This window comes from Camelus bactrianus, chromosome 15, assembly GCF_048773025.1.
Source record: "Camelus bactrianus isolate YW-2024 breed Bactrian camel chromosome 15, ASM4877302v1, whole genome shotgun sequence".
Taxonomy (NCBI): Eukaryota; Metazoa; Chordata; class Mammalia; order Artiodactyla; family Camelidae; genus Camelus; species Camelus bactrianus.
The window spans coordinates 67,994,711-68,017,513 of NC_133553.1; the positions used below are offsets into that span (position 1 = coordinate 67,994,711).

The 22,803-nt window shown below is 50.1% G+C and overlaps 1 protein-coding gene across 1 annotated transcript; it reads left to right on the forward strand.

Annotated features, from left to right (window-relative positions):
- Positions 1–3,400: 3,400 nt before the first annotated feature.
- Positions 3,401–20,017, forward strand: LOC105066990 (NUT family member 2G-like). The gene is made up of 9 exons (XM_074341490.1): positions 3,401–4,309; positions 5,226–5,354; positions 6,382–6,718; positions 7,078–7,281; positions 7,587–7,703; positions 8,145–8,341; positions 8,522–8,605; positions 8,714–8,855; positions 19,274–20,017. Exons 1-9 carry the CDS (start codon positions 3,456–3,458, stop codon positions 20,015–20,017), a joined length of 2,808 nt encoding a protein of 935 aa, XP_074197591.1. The 5' UTR covers positions 3,401–3,455.
- The last annotated feature ends 2,786 nt before the right edge of the window (positions 20,018–22,803 follow it).

The following is a 22,803-nucleotide window of genomic DNA, read 5'->3' on the forward strand; positions in this document are numbered from 1 at the left end:
GGAACATCAAGTAAAACCTTCATGCTATGAGTCTAAAAAACAATTTATAAATTGCCGAAAGCCTTAAACATAAAACAAGACACTGTAAACCTCTTGGGCAAAATAGTATTGGACATACATCTCAGCAATGTCCTCCTAGGGGACTCAACCCAAGCAACAGAAATAAAAGCAAAAATAAACAAAAGGGACCTAATTAAACTTACAAGCTTTTGCACAGCAAAGGAAACCATAAGCAAAACAATATGACAACTTAGATAATGGAAGAAAATACTTGAAAAATATGAGACTAACAAGGGATTAATTTCTAGAATATATAAACACCTCCTACAACTTAATAAGAAAAAAACAAAACAACCCAATCTAAAAATGGGCAGAACTAAACAAGCAACTCTCCAATGAAAAAATAGAATTGGCCAATAGTCACAGGAAAAAACGCTCAATGTCACTAATTACCAGAGAAACGCAAATCAAAACTACACTGAGGTATCCCCTGACACCAGTCATAATGGTTGTCATTCAGAATTCCAGAAACTATCAATGCTGGAGAGGCTGTGGAGAAAAGGGAACTCTCCTACACTGTTGTGGGGAATGTAGCTTGCTGCAGCCATTACCAAAAACAGTATGGAGATTCCTCAAAAGGCTAAATAAAGATTTACCATATGGTCCAGCAACCCCACTCCTGGGCATATGTCCAGAGGGAACTCTAATTCGAGAACACACCTGCACCCCAGTGCTCACAGCAGCACTATTCACAAGAGCCAAAACATGGAAACAGCCTACATGTCCATCGACAGATGACTGCATAAAGAAGTTGTGGTGTATTTACAAACTGGAATACTACTCAGCCATAAGAAATAAAATAATGCCATTTGCAGCACCAAGGGTGGCCCTGGAGAATGTCATTCTAAGTAAAGTAACCCAGAAAGAGAAACAAAAATACCATACACTATCACTTATATGTGGAATCAAAAAAAAAAAAAAGGAAAAATGAACTTATTTACAAACCAAACAGACTCACAGACATACTAAATAAACTTATGGTTACCAGGGCAGAAGGCAGTGGGAAGGGATAGCTTGTGAGTCTAAGACTTGAAAATACTGAGTGGTATATATAAAGTAGATACATAAGGTTACACTGTATAGCACAGGGAACTGTATTCAGTGTCTTGTAGCAGGTTATGTGAAAAAGAATACAAATATTATGGTGAAAAGGAATACAAATACGAATATACATATATTCATGTATGACTGAAGCACTGTGCTGTACACCAGAAAATTACAAAATGTTGTAACCTCACTGTACTTCAATTAAACAAAATTAATAAAATCAAATAAATTGCCTACACAGACACACACCAGGTGTGCTGCCACTCTGCCCTGTGGAAGGAAGTTCTGGTTCTTGCCTTCCTGTCAGAGCCCTGCATGGAACGTCTCCCCACACCCACCCAGGACCACCTGCCCTCTGCCCCTCCCCCACTACAGAATGTCCTGAGCCTCACATTCTACTGTTGAAATTCAAACTTCACCTGCCTTTGCTTGAATTCTGAGCATCTGCTGGAGCAGTTAACTCACTCTCTGGGTCTTCGTCTGGATTTCTCTCATTGAGGCTACCAGGCAGCGCTGGTCTGTGCCCACACTTTACAAGTGGCTTTACATTTGGGAATGGCTTTACAAAGAGGTAAGCCTGAATGCTGGGGATATGGTCTCAAACACTCTGCCATCCCTCAAATCCTTGGGGTCACGCGATCCTTCATTGTGGGCACACAGGTGGACTAAAGTGGAAGAAGGAGGGAGCCCTGGACGCCCAAGGACATCTCCCCTGGGAGCCTGGGGACATGGTGGAAACCAGAGATCGCAAGGGGAGGAGGGCTCACTGAAGGAGGATCAAGGAGGCTCAGGGGAATTGCCCTGGGTGTGGAGAAAGGACAGCAGCAGGCAGGGTGGGGCTTTGTAGAAGGGAGACAAGCCACTTTGAAGCCTGTGTGTAGGGTTAGGAGGTCTGAGCTGGTGGCACAGGGAGGGCCACGGGGAGAGCCTAGCCCTGTGCCTTGTTCCTCAGGCACCTGAAGCTTGCCCCACGATTTCCTTCTAAGGGATCTGAACCGGGGCATCCTGTATCTAACAGGGCACGGGGAGAGAAGGGCTCAGCCAGAAAACTATTCACCGAGGGGTGGGGCGGGGTGGTCTGTGGCCACATCTGCTATGAACTTTCTCCAAGAGCTAGTCAGGAAGGTACTCTAACTGCCACAGCCCAGAACTGCTCCCCTCCTTCCAGCCCAGAGCTCGCTCCTCAGTTCAGGTAACTGTTGCCTTGGATTCAGCAGGGGATGGGCAACCTCTCAGCTTCAACCAAGACACGGCTTGAGGTCCCCAGTGGTTCTGAATTGTTCTTCCTTTTGTGGAAACGCAGTTCTGCAGACACTTGTGATACTTGTCCAGCATCTCAGGCAGGACCGTCAGGCCTGCCTGTGACACGAGGAGTTTGTTCATGTTTCACGCCAGCATTTCATGGACAGGGAAGAGACGAGGAGTGCGGGTGGTTCTGCTGGAACGTCTATGAAGGCTGATTCCTTTTTAAAGGGGGGAAGGAGTATAGCCCAGAAGCAGGAGGACAATCTTCTGTGTTGTTACTACACGCCCTGTGGCACATGTTCTGATTAATTAGGTGCACTGGGGTGAGTGCCTTGTGCTCCTGAACAGGGATGTGTTGCAGACAACATCATCAGTGATGGGACCTGGCTCACGCCTCTTTCTTAGTCTGCCTTCAATTTGAATGACTGGGAACTGGAAGAGGACGGACCACAGACACTACGTAGGCCCATGACCAATGTAACATGACCATTCCCTGGACTTCTGTACTCTTCTGTGGCCATCACTGGCTGTGAAAGGATGGAAATCACACATGTGACTGCTTCTCAGACCCTTGTTCCGGGAGCAGAACTCCTGAGTGATGGCAGTGACTTTGGGCACTGGGGATGGGGTGGCAAAACCCGGCCCGTGTTAAGTGTCTGCTGCGGGTGGCCCTGAGGTCACGTGCACGCTGGGCCAGTGTATTACGGATTTGTATCAGGGTTCTGTGGAGAGAGATGTTTCCAGCATTTTTGTTTTGTTGTGTCAGGCCACGAAAGAAAGAGGATTTATACTGAGCATCAGGAAAAGGAGGAGGTGGGGCCTTAATATTTTAGACACTGCCTGGTTCACAAAGGCCATTTGGCTGCCCTCAACTTCCCTTGCAGAAGCTCTCTACCTGCTAGTGAGCCTGCAAAGGAGCAGGCGTCCACCCACCTCCAGGACTTGGGGGACAGCCTGTGAGAGTCGGGTGCAAGGGGGTTCCTTGCGGAGGCCCTGCGAGACACTGCTTGCTCAGGCTGTTTCTTCTCGGCACGCAGGGGTCGGGGCCTGGGTGAATGGGAGCAAGCTCCCTACTGGAGTAATTCCCAGCTAGAGGTCAGAGCATGAAAACTAGTCCAAGACACCTGCACATGGCACAGTCTCCCCTGTCCAAATGTCCTTCACCTGTTGACACTGACACTCCAGGATTCCCCGGAAAGCCCCAGTCCTGGTTGCCCATTCTCCTCCTCCACTCACCCCTTTCCTTTGTCTCAACAGCATCTCCACTGCTGGGAACGGATGTGCTTATGAGCACTGGTGCCTCCCTGACTCCAGTCACGGCACTTCCCTTTCCACCACCTGCTCCTGGCCCCGAACACTGGCCACCCTGGGAGCAGCACCTGCCACCCTCATTGACCCCATCGTTCCCTCCTGGAACCACCCTGTTGCTGCCAGCTTTCCCCATGACACCTTTGGTGGCTACTGGTGGCCAGGTCCCCATGGCCACTGGGCCTTGCAACATCACCGTCCAACTAAGGTCAGAAGGGAGGCCAGCAGAGCCCCTCCAGATGCAGAGCTTCGTTCTTACACCAGGAACTGTCACCTGGGGTGCTCCAGGGGCCCTCAGTGGGAGTGCTACTTGCCCTGCTCCCCTATCCTTAGCACCCTCATTGGCGACCCCAGCTGTTGGGGTAACTCAGGCTGCCATGGGAGGCTGGGCCCCAGGCCTTCCCCCTCTAGCTCCACCACCAGCTGCCCAGCGGGCCCCCAGCATTCCCCCCATCAACGCTGGGCCACGGCCACCTGGCACTTCCAGGGAGGGGAGTCTGGCCACCTCCCAGTCTCAGCCCCCGCAGGTTGACTCCTGTAACCGCAAGAGCGTCTACAAGAACTACCGACGTTGGCAGCGCTTCAAGAGCCTGGCCCGGAGGCACCTTCCCCAGAGCCCTGATGCAGAAGCTCTTTCCTGCTTCCTCATGTGAGTGAGTTCTCGGGGGGCACGTGCGCTCATCTGGAGTTTCACGTGGAGGACCTTGGGGTGCACCTGCAGGTTAGGTTTCTAGGGATCCTAGAAGGAAGGTCTGAGGGTGATGTCCATGCTATGACATGGCACTGTCCATCATACACTCACACTTCCAGTCCATGACATCCTTTCAGTGCCTTCTCTCAACTGAGCCCAACACCCTTGATGAGTCCAGCTGACTTTCCTTCCATTATTATCTTGGGAATATTTACTGAAGACTTGCAGTCAGAGAGGGTGCCGGGGGAAGGTGAGGAGCCACGGATGGGGTGCCCCCCTCTCCTGTGCTGCTGTCTCCTCTCAACACAGGACTTGAGTGTGGGATGGCCAGGGGATGCCACTGCAGGGAGGGAGGACCTACAGGGCCCAGGGGAGAGCTGTGTGTGTGCCTGGTCCTCACTGTTCTGGAGAATTCTCGCTGAAACAGGGAGATGGCAGAGCTCTCCTGAGGGCAAGGACTGTCTCCTACTAGAGCTGTGAGCCTGACACGGGGACAATTACAGGTGATTCAGAGGACTGGGCAGGAGCCCCCTTGGGCTCATCTGTGAAGAGACATCAGGTTCCCTGGCACAGGCCAGGCCTCAGTGATGACAGGGATCTGTATTATGAAAAGTCAGTCGTGAAGAGGAAAAGAGCTCCCCGAGGCACAGTGTCCCAGCTATGGTGTGGGAGTGGATGGTCTCCCTGCAGTGAGTGGGAGGGGGCGACAACAGTAGCCAGGAAGGCCTGTCTTTGTCTCCCAGACACCTGCCTCTGCCCCTGCTAATGCTCAGACATGCTGTGATGGGGGACGTGTGGTCCATGATGCCGGGGGCGGGGGGTCAGGCTGGTGGGGACTGGGCTGTTCACTGAGGCTGACCCTGACGGTTCACAGCCCAGTGCTTCGATCCCTGGCCCGACTCAAGCCCACCATGACGCTGGAGGAGGGACTGCGGCGGGCCGAGCAGGAATGGGAGCGCACAAGCGACTCTGACCGAATGATGTATTACGCGATGGCGGCAAAGTGAGTCCATGTCCTGGGCCCAAGGGCTGCAGCGGGTGAGGGTGACACCCCAGAGCAGGATCTGGCTGTGGTCACAGAGGAGGAGGGAGGAGGCAGCTCCCCGAGCACAGGGTCCCCGCAGCCCAGAGGCCAGACTACACTCCAGAAGCCTCTCCTGCACCTTGACAGCTTGGGTCTATTTGTCCTCTGCCCAGGGCTCTGCCCTCCCCTGAAGTGGCCTTCTTTGCCTTGATGAAGGGCTCACTTGGGGTGGAGGGGGGAAAACTGTGAGCCCAGTGGGGTCAAACTCCAGCCCTCGTGGCTGTGCAGGGAAACGTGTTCCACCCGCCAGCCTGCTGCCTCCTTAATGCTGGGGGCCTGGCGGCCACTCACATGGCATTTCGGACCCTCTCTCCTCCCGAAGTGTGGCCTGACTTGGTAACCTGGTTCCCTCCTGGAGAGGCTGCGGAAGCCAGAGTGTCTTTTACCCCAAGGGTCTCTGGCTCTTCATGAGACTTCTTTGGGCAAACCCTTTATTTGAAAAACTGAAAACAAACCAGCATTTCTCAGAGGAAAGGAAAAGGAAAGCCTCTCCACTGACCTTAGGGTCCACATCCTACAACCTGTCCTGGGCCCTGTCTCCAGGCTTGTATTCCAGGACTCTCAGCCTCAGCCCAGGATCCTGGATCCGGACAAGGACCCCCGTGGGGAACACGTGCTTGATCTGGCCTCTGGCTGTCAGCCCTTCCTGTGTTTCTGGGCATGGGCAGGGGGCAAGTGGATGGTCCCCTTTGGGCCTTCCACGCAGGCCTGGTTCAATTCAGCAACCTGGGTCTACGCTGTTGAATGGCCTGCAGTGCTGGGGAGGCAGGGGTGTCCCCAGATCTGGTATTTGCCCCAAGAGCAGCTCCCTGCTGGGGACACCACCTCACAGGGCCATGACCGCCCCCAGCAGAGCGTCTCGTGATCCCTCTACCTCTGCACCCTGGGTGGGCTCCAGGGCCCAGGACTTTTTCTCAGCATGGCCTGGGCCACACTAACCCCTCAGGTTCAAGGAATTTGAGGCAGAGGAGGAGACGCAACTTCAGCAATTGCAGTCCATGAAGGGGGTGCAGGGCCTGCCTCCTCCAGCCCCACCAAAGCCGGAACCTCGGGGGCCCCCAGCCCCAAAAGTGGGCCCACAGCTAGGTACCCACGTGCCCACTGGAGCTCAACGCAAAGGTAACAGGGACCTAGGGATGGCCACTGTCCCCACGTCAGCCCTCTTCCCTCAAGGGGGGCATTGGTCTTTCCACCTGAACAGCCACCCAGAGGGGGTCTCGGCTGCCCTTTGTCACTATGGGGTATTGACCTGGTCTGCTGTTGAGCTCCTCTCCCACCTCCCTGTCTGAGGGCCAGCCAGAAAGTCTTCCTCAGAAGTGCAAAGGATGGGGACACCTCTGAAAAAACTGGAGGTTGCACACTTGCTCACATGTGATTCTCTTAGCTGCTCCCACTCACCTCTCCCTCCTCACTCCCCATCACTGTGGGTGACAGTGCTGGTGGTCCTGACCCCACCCACACCGACTTCAACGTCCCCCAAACACTGCGCTGCCCGACAAGCCCCCCCCCTCCCCCCGTGCTCAGGAGCTGGAAGCGGGAGCCCCTCACCCTCCTTCCCTCCTCCCGCTCTGCCTTAGCCTGTGTGCCCAGGAAGGCCGGCCCCAGGGCCAAACCCGCCCGCCCTCTGCCACACACATCCCAGCGGCCCCGGGAGACCAAGGCACCCAAGGAGATTCCCCTTGAGGCTGTCAAAGAATATGAGGACATCTTGGAGGAGCTGCTGGGGCCTGTCCACTTGGCCACTGAGGAGACAGATGCAGAATGCCCAGAGGACGGGACCTACCCGGACCCGGGTCTCCTGAGCTACGTGGACCAGCTGTGTTCCCAGGAAGACTTCGTCACGAAGGTGGGCTGGGCCTGCAGCCTTGGGGCTGCAAGATTCCAGGGACTGGCACTCTCTGCACCCAGGATTGGGGTTCTGCCCAGGCCTTTGGGACTTAAGCTCTATCCCTGAGCTCTGTGTCTGTGTGTGTGTCTGTGTGTGTGTGTGTGAGTGTCTCTGTGTGTAGCTGACTGCCACAGTGGTTTAAAACACGCCACCTTGTGGAGGAGAACAGGGTGGGTCTCTCCTGTTCACTATTTCTCCAGGTATTCGTGGCTCACAGGTTACTCCTGCCCAAGGATGCTCACAGCCTTATCCTTCCATCTTAGGTGGAGGCCGTCATTCACCCTCAATTCCTGGCAGCTTTGCTTTCCCCAGAACCACAGCTGGATCCCTTGGCACTGGCTGAGGAGTTAGAAGAGGAGGAAGGACTCTCTCTTGAAGAGGTGAGCCAGAGGAGGGAGGGACACTCAGGGAGACAAGGGAGGGAGGGATTCCAGGTACAAGAGGGAAGGCAAAGGACACCGAGGGAACCAAGGGAGGCAGGACCCAGGTCAGCCAGGGAAGGGATGGGACTCCAGAACAGGAGGCCCACAGCGCTCTACTCAACCCTCCCCTACCTGGAAGGCCTGGCATTGTGGAGGGCCCACTAGGGACTGGGGCAATGCAGGACCATAGTAAGGAGAGGATGGGGGCCCGGAGAGAAAGGAAGGACACACAGCTGGGAACACGCCCAAGAGGACAGCAGGAGCGCTAGTGTGCGTTCTTTGGAGTCCTGGAGACAGTCCCCCCTACAGCCCCTCACTGCCATCATCCCACGGCCCAGCCCTCCTACTCCCCTCACCTGTGTGTGCGGGGCCAGTCACCGACCACCTCCCTCCTATCAGCTGGTGCAGAAACGACTCCTGGCCCTGAAGGAGGAGTTGGGTGTGCAGGCACCCACCACTCACCGTGCACCCCAACTGGACTCAAGTCCTCGTCAGTCTGATGTTACACAAGATGCCCAGAGGCATGATGAAGGCCCTCAGCTAGGGGTCAGCGAGGAAGACAGCCCACCAGAGATGGAGTCTGAGGAACTTCCAAGGTGCAACGGAACAGAGAGTGGCCTGAACACATCAAAACACTGGATTCTCTCTCCAGATCATGAGGGTTTCCCTCTATCTGAGGCTGGACAGCCCCTCTCTCCTCCCCAGGGTCAAAGGCACACTCCACCGAGCCTGGGACCCACGGACACCTCAAATCTCAGAGAGACCTCTCCTCTTAGGGAGGACGCAGGGCCAGGGCCAGAGGATGGGTCCAGTGAGGAGAAGGAGGAGGTCCCCAGCCTGGACTTCATCTTGGCCACTCAGTACTGCCTGATGCCCTGGGGAGGGAAGTCCCACAGCTCTGCCCCAGGGCCCTTGAGATTTCTCTGCCCTGGAGTTCGGGGGGCCCCCCAAGCCCCCTCCCCTCATAGAATCAGCCTTAGCTCAGCTCCTGCACCAGCTGCCGAGTCCAGGAAGCGGGATCTGTGTGGAGGCCAGGGGTCTGATGACAAGCTGCCCCAGCCCACGCCCGACCTCAGCATCTCTGGGAGGCCAGCCTTGTCTCCGGAGCTGGTGCGCCCCTCACAACCAAACAAGAGGAGGTGTGACCCATTTGTCGCAGGGAGTGTGAGGAGGAGGAGGAAGAGGCACTGCAACAACTAACAAGCCTCCAGTGCCAGCCCCCCAGGCGGCCCTCAGGGGAGTTCAGGGGCTCTTCCTCATCCAGTGCTGATCCTGGCTGATGTGCGGGGCAGGGAGGGAGGGCGGGACCATCAGGGCCAGGGTGGGATGGGGTGGGGTGGGGTGGTGGCAGTTAGAGGGCTGGTGATGTGGATCTGGTCAGCTGTGGGGGGGGGGGGAGTAGCACCTTGCGGTGATACATGTAAAATGGGAATAAAAATAAGTTTTGTTTGGAAATGTTCTAATACCAGTGTAGTCTTATTCGTGTCTGCACTGCTCTACAGAGAGGGCTCCTGAGAGGGAGGATGAGGAGGTCCCAGGAGCTATGGATCCACAGGGGGCCAACTAGATCTTCCTCTGCATTGACACGGGGTCCTCAGATGCTCTGGGAGCCCCCAGCTCTCACTGTCCCCAGGAACCCCCACATCATCCTTTTCACTCAAGTCTGCTTGGCCACAGGCCTGTGGGACATCCCATCATCATATGCATCCTGGAAAAAACTAGGGATGGAGAGCTGTCTTCGTGCCTTTCAGACCTCAGGACACTAAGCAGTTCTCTAGAATGGAGCCTCGAGACAGCCCTGGTCTTTGGGGAGCTTCTCTCTGCTTTCCTGAAGCAGCCAGACCAGAGAGGAAGAGCCTAGGCCTGAGGGACAGGACGTCCTGCCTCTCTGCCCTGTCGTACAGGGAGCCTCCTCTAGTCTCCTGGGATTCCTGCAGTGGGTGAAGTGGAGGAGGCAGCTCCCTATTAATCCCAAGGACACGTGGGGAATGGGCTGAGAGTAAGTTCATGGGCGCCTGTTAAAGGTGTGTGAAAGGGGAATGACAATGGATGCCGCTGTGGGACTTGTGGGATTTCTGTGCGGGGGCATCATGTCCAGCTGAGAGTTTGTAACACGCTGGACTTTGCTGATCCGGGCACTGGTTAGTTGCATGGTGTGTTTAGTTTGTGAATAGTTATCAGGCTGTAAGCTTGATATCTGTACTATTCTGCATACATATTATACTTCACTTAAAGTCAAAAGTTAAAAAATAATAAAATTTTCTTTAAATTTTTGAAGTAAAACAAAAAAGAGACACAGAGAAGAGCAATTATCACAAAACTGAGGATCGCGGTCACCTCTACAAGGGGATTTGATGACATTTCTAAGGTTCTCACAATGTTCTAGTCTACAACTTGCACAATAATCACATTATTGATTTCTTTTTTAAACAGGTATCTTTTACATCTGTTTCAATACGTGAAAATCGAATTAGATGTAGTAAAAAATACAGCAGTCCAATAAATGTAAAAACAAGTAAAATAAATTCCTAGAAAAATAAAAATTATCAAGAAAAAATTAAAGACACAGATAATGAAAAGTCATGTAAACATTTGTTAAAGAATTTTTGAATCAGTAACTTAACGTGTTCCCATCAAAATCAGACAAATAAAATTCACGCTCAGACTGCTTTACAAACAAACAGTGAAAGCTTCACTTTAAACATCAGCAATGCCCACTCTCACCACTGCTCTTAAGACAGGGAAAAAAACAGTCTAAGTAATGAAAATAAACCAAATTGTCATGATATTCAAATGATATGCTTGTTGTAAAAGAATTTCAGCACAAGTTATTGCAATAAGACTTTAGCAAGGTTGCAGGATATCATAAAATCAACTGGTAAAAGTCAAAGGCCTTTCTCAAAACCAGTGCAGACAGAAATTACAGTAACCACAACAAACATAAGGTAGCAAGGAATCGATTTAACAAAAGATATACAAGAGGAACAGCATAAAACTTTACTGGAAGAACTACTTATGAAAAAATTGTGGCATCACCTAGTGAACACGCATGTGCCCTCCCACCCAGCAACTGCACCCCTGGGGATGCGTCACTGGGGAAACTCTCCTGTATCAGGAGAGATGTACCAGGTTTTTCTCAGAAACACTGGAATAACAAGAAACAACCCAAAAGTCCACTAATAGTAGAATGAATAAACTGTGGTATATTTATACATGAAAGTAGTGAAAATGATTAACTATACTCAGACACATGATGAGTGAACAAAGCTACCTGAAGAACACACACAGTGACTCCACGTACATAAAATTCAAACCAGGGAGTGCTAAGCACGACACTGCTTCAGGAGCATCACAGGAGGGGGATATACATGAAGGTGCTTAACGGACAAGAAGCGCTGAAGAAACAGCAGTCCCATGGGGGCTGTGGGGAACCACCTGGAGGGCGGGCCAAGAAACACAGACCAGCACAGCCAGTGGTCACACGGGGACACTCTCCACCGCACGATGAGGTCGTCCCAATGCTACCTCACAGAATAGAAGAGCTTCCAAATGCACTTCATGACGCCAGTGTAACAATAACCCCGAACCAGACAGCCTGCGCACACACACACAAAACAGACATGATACCACTCATGAAGAGCAGCACAAAATATTCAGCTTCTAGCAAACAGAACCCAACTGCACATTACAACAGACAATACAACAAATACCAAACACCAAGTCTGGTTTACTCCCAGACTGCAAAGGAGGTTCAGTAGATGGAAACCATTAACACGATCCTCATGCTAATAACTCTGAACAGAGTGTTAACCTCTCATTAACGATCATCTTCATGGAGGCAAAAAACACACTTGACAAAATTCACTCATTTATGTGAAAACAAGCAAAATGGCAAGTGCTGGCTACTTCCATAAATAAAATACACCTCAGCTCAATGCCAGCATCTTACTTAGCAGGGAGACACTAGAGGCTTTCCTGCTCAAGCCAGAAACCACGGAAGGCCAAAATATTCACCAATTTACATTAGAATAGGTAAGTATTAAATTCTAGGATGTGAGAGGAACATTTACCAACTCTTGAATGCTACATCCCGCCTGCTGGGGTAACCAGAAGCACTCCTGAAGTTTCTATAAAACTTTAACCTTCTTATGACTAATTTCTGTAAAGGGCTCTTTCTAGCAGTTAAGTCAGAGTGGACACAGACTCAGGAATGTCTTTTCTTTCCAGCTCACTTAGGACTAAAGAAAGGATTTACAACACTCCTAAAGAATATCACCTTTATCATCACTTGAATGGTAAGGGGTCAGAGCTGTCCTGAAAGGATGCTTGAAGACATCAGCGAAATACAAAACACGCGGAATGGCTCAATGTGCAGTACCACTCACACCCTCTCCAGACGGGACAGAATCAAAAAGAGGGGCTGGGAAGGAGGTGAAGAACTCAAACACCTGACACCTGCTGACAGAGGGCAAAGTGGCACTCTGGAAAGTGGTCTGATGGTTTGTTAAAAAATTAAAAACACACCAATCTGCCGAAGTGTCAAGGCACTAAAGCCAAAGGAGTGTGAGGAACTGCTCTGTCCTGAAGGGGGTCAAGGAGACAGCAGGTAACTGCAACACGCACCCGCCACGCAGGGTCTGAAGAGCAGGGAACCGTCCTGGGCTGGCGCTCACGGCCCGACGGGCATGGCTGTGTGACGGGTACACAGGAGGGCCGTGTGCGGTGCTCTGGGGGGCCGGGGCACTGTACCAGCGATTCACTCTCAAATGATGCAGGGGAGAACCTTCTTTGTATTGTCCTTACACTACTTCTATACATTTAAGATGGCTGAAAGATTTGTTAGATATACAGCATTTAAAACATCTTAATTTATTACAGGAAAAAACAAACCATGCCCTCCCCTTACACTCTCTACCCTTTTAATTGTTTTGGTTTTCTTCACAGCACCTACCAGTAGCTGAAGCATCATGTGTGCAGGACAGTCCACCTACCCTCTGAGAGTAAACGTCTGCAAGCGCTGGGACCGGGTCTGGTCTCCACGCTGCTCCAGTGCCCGCATGGTGGCCAGCGCACAGGGTGTTCAAATCAGTTGAATAAGTTAACCTGTAGTCTTATACCGGTTTAAAATAAATTCATTTACCATCCCCCACCCCCATAACACGCACACATCACTCCCCCACAGCAACTCTACCCATGTGTACCCAAGAAAAGTCAAAACGTATGTCCACATCAGAACTTAGAGATGAATATTCATTGTAGAATCATTCACAACAGACAAAAACTGGAGACATTCTGTCTATAATCTAGTGCAGCCATCCAATTAATTAGTATTTGAAAACAAAAAGCAACAGAACTACTTGTCCTGACAGTAACATGGATGAATCTCAAAATATTGTAATTGAAGTAAACACCAGATGAAAAAACTTTCTTATATGATGAAAATGTTCTAAAACTGGACTGTGGTGATGACTGCACAACTCTGTAAATTTGCAGTGAGCTGAACATTTAAATTTTATGAATTTCCTACTATGTTGATACAGTTGTTTAAAAATAAAAAGTAGAGAACAAGGGACAGCCGCCTTTTGCTTGCTGTTTGGTCAATTTTTAAAAAATCAGGATGGTATAAAGAGAGGGATGAGCATCTGAAGAGAGCTTGTTAACCAGAACTAATAAAGTCCAAACTGCAAGATGTGGGACCCTGACAGTCAGGAGCAGTGGCAGTCTCATGCTCCCTCCCTGTGCCCGGCCCCTCCAGTCCGCCTCAAAGGCAGTTCTCAGAGTCTGCCTTGACTCCACCACCAGCAACCCCCCAGCACCCAGGCAGGAGGCTCTGGGAGGACCTGGGCTTGGAGACACAAATCCATCAGTGCCAGCGCTAACTGCACACTACAAAGTCTGAATTTGTATAGAAGTTCTGACTGGCTGAAAAAGAAATTTAATTTTCGGGGTTAGGATGTGCCATCGACTTTTTATTTGTCAACCATAGCTTTATGTCTTACAACAGACTATGCAATTCTTAAACAGAGGGGACAATCATGTTATGGTTTCAAAATCTCAAGAATTATTTTAGGGGGCGCATGTAAGAAAAAAGAAAAGTATCTGCTAACTCCAGGAACTGCTCAGAGGTGGTTTATCTTCATTTAATAACAATAAAAAGAACTACCCACTTTAAAAACAGATTTGTGCATAAACCACATTTTTCAGTTTTCCAAAGGCATAAAAATGGGGAGGATAATTTAAAATTAAATGATTTATCAAAAAACTCTGAAAAAAAAAGTATCTTAGACCTGTGTTTGTGATAAGTGCCATAAAAAAAAGAGAAAATAAAAGAAAACTCTTTAGAAGGAACCTAAAGCCAAGGCCTGACCAAGCCTTTTTAATCCTCTCTCCAAGCCAGGCATCCACCGACCACGAGCAGCCTGGGGACCTGGTGTTTTGTTCACTGAAGTAGCTGAACAGCTAGTCTGCGTACCACTGCAGACAGACACCACTTGCTGGATTAATCAGAAACTGGGAAGCCCAGGTGGAGTTAGCGGCTTTGTCCAGAATGACCTCCTATCAGTGTTTTCACAGAGTGACACAGTAATCTACTTCGTTATCAGTCTGTCTCCAACAGGACCTGCAGCATCCCTCAGGGAGGGTCCGAACTGAACCAGGGCCTGGCAGAGAAGATGCTCTGACTGTTAAATCTCACCGGGAGGAGGGGCTGCCCTAGACCACACACCTATGTGACCCAAGTCTAACAGTCTCACTTCTGCAGACTCTGCTTTGCGATGCAGGACGGTGTCCAAGAGACTGAGGGGAGGGAGGACCCCGGCCCCACCAGGCCCATTCACTGCCAAGGAGTAACAACTAGAGCGTTAACCCAAGGCTAAGGGCTCAGCGCTCACCTATGTGTTTCATCCAATCCTCCCAACACTGAGGTGGGTATCACTACCCCTTCTCTACAGGACAGAAAAACAGACTCAGGTCACATACAGGTGTTCAGAGCCCACACTCTTACCCACTCTACTGTACAGACTCCCAGCCACGGATCAGAACATGGGCCTCAGATAATCTGTTCTGCCGTCAGTCAGTGGGTTTTTCAGTGTTTACTGCATAACTCACATGTTACATATGTATCAAATATTAAGTAAGTTATGAAGAATGCCACTCAGATTGGCTGCCACGCACATACTACCAGAGACAGGAAGGCAGAAGAGCCCTAAAACCAAGCCGAATCCCCTGCTCTGCCTATTTTGCCCTCCCCTCTTTTCCTCCCCCCAGGCCCCCAAAACAGGCCTCGGCCCAGCACAAGAAGAGCAGGGAAGCAGCACCAAGAACTAACCTGGTTAGTCAGAGGTCAGCGGGAGACATCTCATGACCACCGCCACCTCACTGCGCCACCTTAGAGAGGTCCAGCCTCATCAAATGATTCCACCTGGGCCTCAGGTGCCCTGGATCCAGTGGTGGACATTAGCCCAACCTGGATCAGATTCCCTCCCCCAGGACTCAGAGTGCTCTGAAGACACACACCTCTGGGAAGCTAGGGTCAGCTCTCTTCTGCCAAGTGCACAGGGATGTGGTAAAAGTGAAAAAAGTTGAAAAAAACCCAAAAACCCAGCTGTGCAGAGATGCAGGATGCAGGAAGATTTTGTAAGTGTAAAGAGGAAAGGGAGTAGCTGCCTTGGTCTCGCTTTCAGTTCCTGGTTACATCCGAACCTGAAGCTTTAACTGCTCTTCCTGTCCCTGCAACACCATGAGAAATATCCCTGGATATTAATCACAAACTCCCCAATTTCTACAGCCCGTTTTCTACAAGTCGTGCCTGAAACGCTTTAGCACCCTTCCCCACCTTTCACTCAGCTAGCTCCAAGTCATTCTCCAGGTCCCAGCTTAAACAGCACTTCCTCCGGAAACCCTCCCAGACTACTCTGCGAACCTTTGCTCCACTTTTTATGGGTATAAAAGATAGCACTCTGCGCCTTGTCATATTCAGTACATGTGATTGCTTTCCTGTTAGACTGTAAACACCAAAGTGTAGAAACCAGTTTCATCCTCCTGCTTAGCACATAGGTCAGGTACACACTCAATAATATTACTAAATGAATGAAAATCAAGAAACAGGTGGAGGTACGTAGGAGCGAGAAGGATCAACACTGATAAACACTCTTCTGATGAAAATGAAGCGGCTTTGACCCTACCTCCCTCACCCCTTCCAAGTTTCTGGTTCCTCCCTCTCCCATCTCCACAACAGGCCCAAGTTAGTCATGACAATCATCGTTTTATAGTTTGTTGCCAACACATTCAGGAAGCCAGGCTGGAGGAAGGACATTTCCCGGTAACTCGCTGTGACAGAGGAAAGTCTATAGTAGTTCAAGGGGGAAAAATTTACACGTTTTGAGGTCTAGACAAATCTCAGTTCTGCTGTATGTTTACTGGCTAAGAACCCTAGAAAAGTTACATGAGACCTGGTTTCTTTATCTCTAAAGTGAAAAAAAAAAATTTATACCTCAAAGGTGAGAATGGAAATGACTTTGAAACCACAGCACCTAAGGCAAGCTTGCAACTAATGTTAGCCAGCTGGTCACGATGAAGTCCATGCAGACCTCACCCCTACATCCCACCCCCAGCTTCTACCAGCCACAGATGGGTTCAGAGCCCAGAGTGTGCTGAAAGACTGAGCATCTGAGAGGGACCCTGGAGAACATCTATCCTGTTGTCTTTCAAATGTACAGGAGCCCCAAGAAGCGAAAGAGAAAAGAGAAGCAAAAAGGAAGAAAGACCATCTCAGGGTCAAGGAGGTTGGCGGGCAGAGCAGGCTGGACGCAGGGTGGGGTAGCTGGAGATGTTTGTTGGGCAAATGGTTGTTTTCTACTTAGTAGGTACATTACTGAGAGCAAGATGAGGAATAAACTATACATAGTTCCCAGAAAACTCAACTTGGATGCTTTGCATAAGAATCTTTTATTAATGCTTGAGAATTGAGAACATACAAGTCAAATTCATCAGAATGACATCAACTACAGTCACCACCAGGAGCACATTATTAGTGATGTTACTGATACCAAAAAGAATTCTGTTTGCATTTTACTTGCACTCAAAACTGTTCAGAAACTCTGGATTTTCTGTTGCTCACGTAAGATGGTCTCCTCACATCTTTGAGCTCCAAAAACCATACAAGAGACTTCTTTGTTAAAGTTACATTAACAGTTAAGCCAGCACAGCCAGGAATCTGGTCTGGAGCATCTGTAGAGGATTTATACTGCTGCTGGCCCTGCCTTTCAAACAGGTGGCACCAAAACCCAGCAAAGTTCCAGGGAGGGGTGGGCGGACTGCTAGAGCCCAGAGTAAGAAGGAAGTTCATGGAGAAGATGACTCTCCCAGGAAGGCAGGACCTGCCCAGGGCCCAGCCCTTCTCGGGGATGGGCTGGAGGGAAACACCACTGGCATCTTAACAGGACACTCCTCCGCTGCAGGGACCAACTGTGCTGCCTGTGCGCTGCGTGCAGGTCATTGGGCACGTCCACCTCCACCACATACACACCGAAGGCCAGTAACACCTCCAATCAATGGAACAACAAAACGCAAAACAAAACTCACATACATCTCAAAATGCCCCTGGAGACAGGGTAACAATCACACCCACTGAGTACCCCTAAGTAAGCAGAAAGAAGAGAGAACAAGTACAGCGGGTAGAAAGTAAAAGAGAGACGAGGGAAACACAAAATTTGATGAGGAACCAGCAGAAAAGGGGCATCTGTCAGTGATTTTCCCCTACCATCTCAAGTCCCAGCTCCTTAGAAAACAAAGGCCTTCAGAACTCGGCCTCGCCCATCCCAGCTGCCTCCCCTCCAGCCTTCTCCCCAAGGCACGCACCCACACCCTCCCTTCCCAGACAACTCCTGGTTTTCCTGACTGGATGTGCCCTGCTCAGACCTCTGTGCCTTGGCATGTGCATTCTGCTCTACCTGGAGTGCGCTTCTCAAGGCAAACTCCCAGTCATACATCCACACCCAGAGCCAAGATTTGTGAAGCCAGACCTCGCCACCCCGGCCTTCTGCCCCCACAGCACTCCCCACAGGCCTTCTGTGCTCCCACCCAACTGCACCCCACTGTCTGGAGCAGGAGCTAATGAAGGGCAGGTGCCTCTTGAGTCCTTGCAGGGAACTGGTGCTCGATGAATTCTAAGTGAATGACCTTGCATGAAAGGTTTTCGTAAAAGGCTAAAAAAGCAAATCACACAGAAAGCAGACAATAGATATTTTTGACTATTGAAAGCATGTATTTTCTCAACTCTGATCTTTGGTTGAATATCATCAGGAACCAGACAGAGATGCTCTATCACTTCCTAGTTGGGTATCTGTGGGCAAATTAAACTCGCTGTGTCGTCTCCAATTTCCACTTACTGAAAGCAACCAGCCCTGCAGTGTGGCTAACAGGACTAATTAATATACGCTTAGAAACAAACAAACAAAAAGTAACAGAAAGCGTTGACTAAACGGTCGTTCTGACTAGCCTGCCGTGATCACAGACACCTTAACAGGACCAAATACTGCACCGTCAGGAATGTGAGCACAACGAAATTTTGGCTAAAACTGTTTTGTTTTGTTTCGTTTTGTCTTGTTTTGTTTTTAGGTGAGCTGAAAGTCAGCAAATCCAACAGCTTATCTTCCAGCTGCACTGTGCCCTCTACAGTCCTCAGTACTGATCCCTAGTGAGCACTTGTAAGAGTAAAATATGCTAAAATTCCAAAATTATTATTAATAACACTAATTAAAGAAAACACGGAGTAATGAAAAGGGCTCTGGCAACGGAAACAGGATCTCAGTCTACAATCTCAAGTCTGACTCTTTAGTTGTACGACCTCAGGAACTGGCTTCACCTTTAAATACTTTCTCATCTGAGAGAGAAGGAGAGCACTGCCTTTACCTTTCTGCAAGGTGGCTGTTCAGGTGACATGAGATAACAGTACCTAGTAGAGTACCTGACACGAAATGTTCAGAAATAGTCTGCTTCCTTCATTCAACACGAAAGACACACTCACATGAAGGTTTAGGTGTAAGTCAGCACAAAATACAACGTGTAGTTCATTCTAATAAAACAACACCACCACCATCACCCCCATTCCACCAGAGCTTCTGAGGGAACTGGAGCCAGAGAGGGAGCCGGCACGTGGTTCTGCAAGAACTGCATCAGGGCTGCATGCACACTGAGCACTAAAGCAGTAACAGGGAAAGTCCACAGTCATTGTGCTAAAACGTCTGGATGCCTTTATGCTACTACGAGAGCTCACACAGGGTAAAGGAGGGGAAAAAAAGTCAAATTAGGTCCAACTCCAAATGACTCCTTAAGAAATCAAGACAGCGATGCTGACTTAACTTTCCTGAAACACCAACAGTACCATCCCAAAATCCGTTTAAAAACTTCAAGATTGACACATTCCTCGCCAACACTGGTGCCGCTCATGGTGTTTAGAAAGGCTGCGCAGGAGAGAATCCCTGGCACCACGGAAGGTGTTGAACCAAAGCCGGCCGCGTTAAACACAGGCGAGGGGGGGCAAACAAGATGATGATTTCGGGGTTGTGCACGCACGCCGCTCCAACCGCTTTGCAGACCATGGCCGCCACCCCGAGCACCTGAAGGACTTCGCGGCTTCACAATCGGCTGTCAAGGGAAGGCCGCGAGACCAGCACCGGGGGGTGGGGGCCCCGTTCCCGTCCTGGGGGTCTCTGGGTGCCGGGATCCCGGCCTCCACCCCCACCCTCGCGCCACTCCCGGCGCCCAGCGAGGACCGGCCCGGGAAGCGCGGCAAGCAACGCCCCAGCCCGAGCGGCCCGGCCCCGGCCGAGAACCCCCGGCGCGCGGACGGCGGGGCAGCGAGCCTGGGGTCGGGGCCGGGCTCGGGGTCGGGGTCGCGGGGCCCACGCCGCAGCTGCGTTCGCCGAGGCCGGGCGGGGGTCCGCGCGGGCGGGCGGCACGCGGGGCGCGGACACTCACCACACCACGCCGCGGGAGCCCTCGCCGAGGCAGCGGGCTGCTGGAGCGCGGCCTCCCGTCGAACACCTGCCCGCGGACCGCCTCGGGGCCCGCGCCCGCCGCCGCCGCCGCCGCCGCGCTGGGCACGAAGCTCCGCGGCCGCCGCTCTGCTCCCGCCTCGCCTCCCGGAGGGGCCGGGCCGCGCCGCCGCCGCTGCAGCCGCCGCCGCTGGCGGCAGGGAGCAGGGGCGGCGTCGCTCGGGAGACCCGCAGAGATGCCAAACCGCTCCAACCGACTGCCGCCTGCCTGCCTGACGAAGTGACCGTTGGGCGGGCGGGGGGATCAGAGCGGCCAAGGCGGGCGCCGGCCGAGACCGGGCAGCGCACGCGCGCGGATTGGCTCCCGTGGCCCGGGGGCGTCGCCGGGCGCTCAGGGCAGAGACATGGGTGTTAACCGGCGTCCTCACGGATTTTCTCCATCATACTTTATCTATAATCACTACATCATCAGTCTGTTTCAGAATCACTTAGACGACGCAGCTGCAAATACTCCTACATATTACAGTGTATTATCCCCCAAAGACTGTCTCCATAAACACTTTACAACACTTTTAACCAAGAAATTAATATCAACACAACATTAGCAACCAGTGCACAGATCCCATTCAAAGACTGCCAGCTTTCCCAATACTACCTCGTTCCGTTTCTGGCCCACGATTCTGTCCAGGATCACACATTGCATGCAGTTGTCTTCTTAGCCTCCTCCAGTCTGAAACAATTCCTTGTCCTCTCCCTGTCTCTCGTGCCCTTGAGGTAGAGAGAATGAGGTCTGATGTTCCCTCACGACAGGCTCAGGCCACGGCTCCTCAACCGGGACAAAGCTGTGCTCAGTGCACGTGCTGTCTACTCTTCCCACTTCTGTGAAGTGTCACCTTGATCATCTTGGTGTCCACGGCAAAGTCACCATCACCTCCCTCGTAACTGATTAGTATCTTGTGGAAGATGCTCTCAAACTACAGCAAATATCCTTTCTCCATCAAGTTCCACCCATCAACCACAGCATCTAGTAATGACTCTTGCCTGAATCACTATCCTTATAAAGATTTCCAAGTGATTCTGCTCTAATTCCATCATTCCTTTTACAAGTATTCATCATTAGTCCTTTTACATATATTACATGTACTCTACTCTGGGGAAGAACTTTCCCTCTTCCATTTACTCAGTTATTTGTAGCAGTAGGACTCCTGGGTGCCTATTTCACTCACACTGTAATCCATGACTATCATAATTTATTCTGATGCTCAAAATTTTCAACTTGTGACTAGTAGAAGCTTCTTTATTTTCAATCCTGTATCTTTCAGACACAACTCTATCATAAGGAAGCACTGAAAAGCCCCTCCGCAATTTCATACCTATTTGCTGGAAAAATGAAAAGTACTCTTATGTCATAGATTATCAATTCTCCGGCATTCTTTTCTTCCTTTTTTTTTTTTTCATGAAAAATTTAGTTGAAGTGGAGATGGGGCTGATAACCTGTTGGATTTTCTAGCTTAGACTTTAGAGATCTTGGTCACTAAAACTTATTTCCCATTAATGTGAGATTTGGAGGATTGGAGATCTGGACCTGCTTGTTAAAGACAACTCCTCTGGCTAACCAGCTGTCTACCCACAGGTAACTGGCTTGATGTGGCCTACAGGTCACTGTAGGCCCAAGCTGGAGCACTAAACCAGCCCTGATGTTTGTGACACATACTGTGTCATTGCTGGCAGTGCTCAGGAAATCCGAATCCTTCCCACCCCATTGTCCATACTAAGCGTAGAACCCGACAGAGTCACTTTCAAAGACTAGTCACTCTCGTTTTAAACTTTATAATGACAAAATGAGTCATATGCAAATGGACATGCTGCCAAAAATATTGATCAAGGCTTGAATTAATTTATTCATTCAACAATTTTTGAGTATCATGTATCAAACACTATTCCGGGTCCGGGAGATAGACCAAGGGGTCTTTGTGGAGACTGAGAGAGAAACTGACCATTAAAAAGGTGGGCAAACCCCAATGTTCATAGCAGCACTATTTACAATAGCCAAAACATGGAAACAGCCTAAATGTCCATCAACAGGTGACTGGATAAAGAAGATGTGGTATATTTATACAATGGAATACTACTCAGCCATAAAAACCGACAACATAATGCCATTTGCAGCAACATGGATGCTCCTGGAGAATGTCATTCTAAGTGAAGTAAGCCAGAAAGAGAAAGAAAAATACCATATGAGATCGCTCATATGTGGAATCTAAAAAACAAAAACAAAAACAAACAAACAAAAACAAAGCGTAAATAAAGGACAGAAATAGACTCACAGACAGAGAACACAGACTTGTGGTTACCAGGCGGGTGGAGGGTGGGAAGGGATAGACTGGGATTTCAAAATTGTAGAATAGACTACACTGTATAGCACAGGGAAATATACACAAAATGTTATGATAACTCACAGAGAAAAAAATGTGACAGTGAGTGTGTATATGTCCATGAATAACTGAAAAATTGTGCTGAACACTGGAATTTGACACAACATTGTAAAATGATTATAAATCAATAAAAAATGTTAAAAAAAAAAAAGGTGGGCAAGTTAATATGCAGCATGTCATCTGGTGACAAGTGAAAGGAGAAAACTAAATGGAGTAAAGGGAACAAAGACTCTAGGTCTGTGGGGTGGAGGGATGTTACTGTGAGACAGTATTCAGGGAAGGTCCTGCTGACACAGCGCCGCTTAAGGAAAGGCTGGAAGGACATGAGAGATGATCTGGTAGAAGAGTGCCCACTCTCATCAGCTAGGATGCAAGTTGGTGGTGGGCACGTCCCTCACATGTCTAAGAAGCAAAAGAAGCCCGTGGACTGGACGGATGGAGACAGGGGAGAGGATTAGGACATAGGACGGAAGAGGTGATGAGCATGGAAAGTCTTAGAGGCCAATTTAATGGATTTGACTTTTACTCAGAGTGAATGGGGCATCCTGAGCAGGTCTCAGACCAGTGTAGCCCAACTTGTGCTTTAAAAGATTCTCTTTGGATGCTATATTGACAGTGGATTATAGG

Excerpts from the sequence above, each read along its gene's own strand:
- LOC105066990 (XM_074341490.1), top strand. The coding sequence starts at position 3,456 with ATGAAAACTAGTCCAAGACACCTGCACATGGCACAGTCTCCCCTGTCC. Across the intron at positions 5,355-6,381 it reads TATTACGCGATGGCGGCAAA|GTTCAAGGAATTTGAGGCAG; the intron begins GTGAGTCCATGT and ends CTAACCCCTCAG. Across the intron at positions 7,282-7,586 it reads AGGAAGACTTCGTCACGAAG|GTGGAGGCCGTCATTCACCC; the intron begins GTGGGCTGGGCC and ends CTTCCATCTTAG.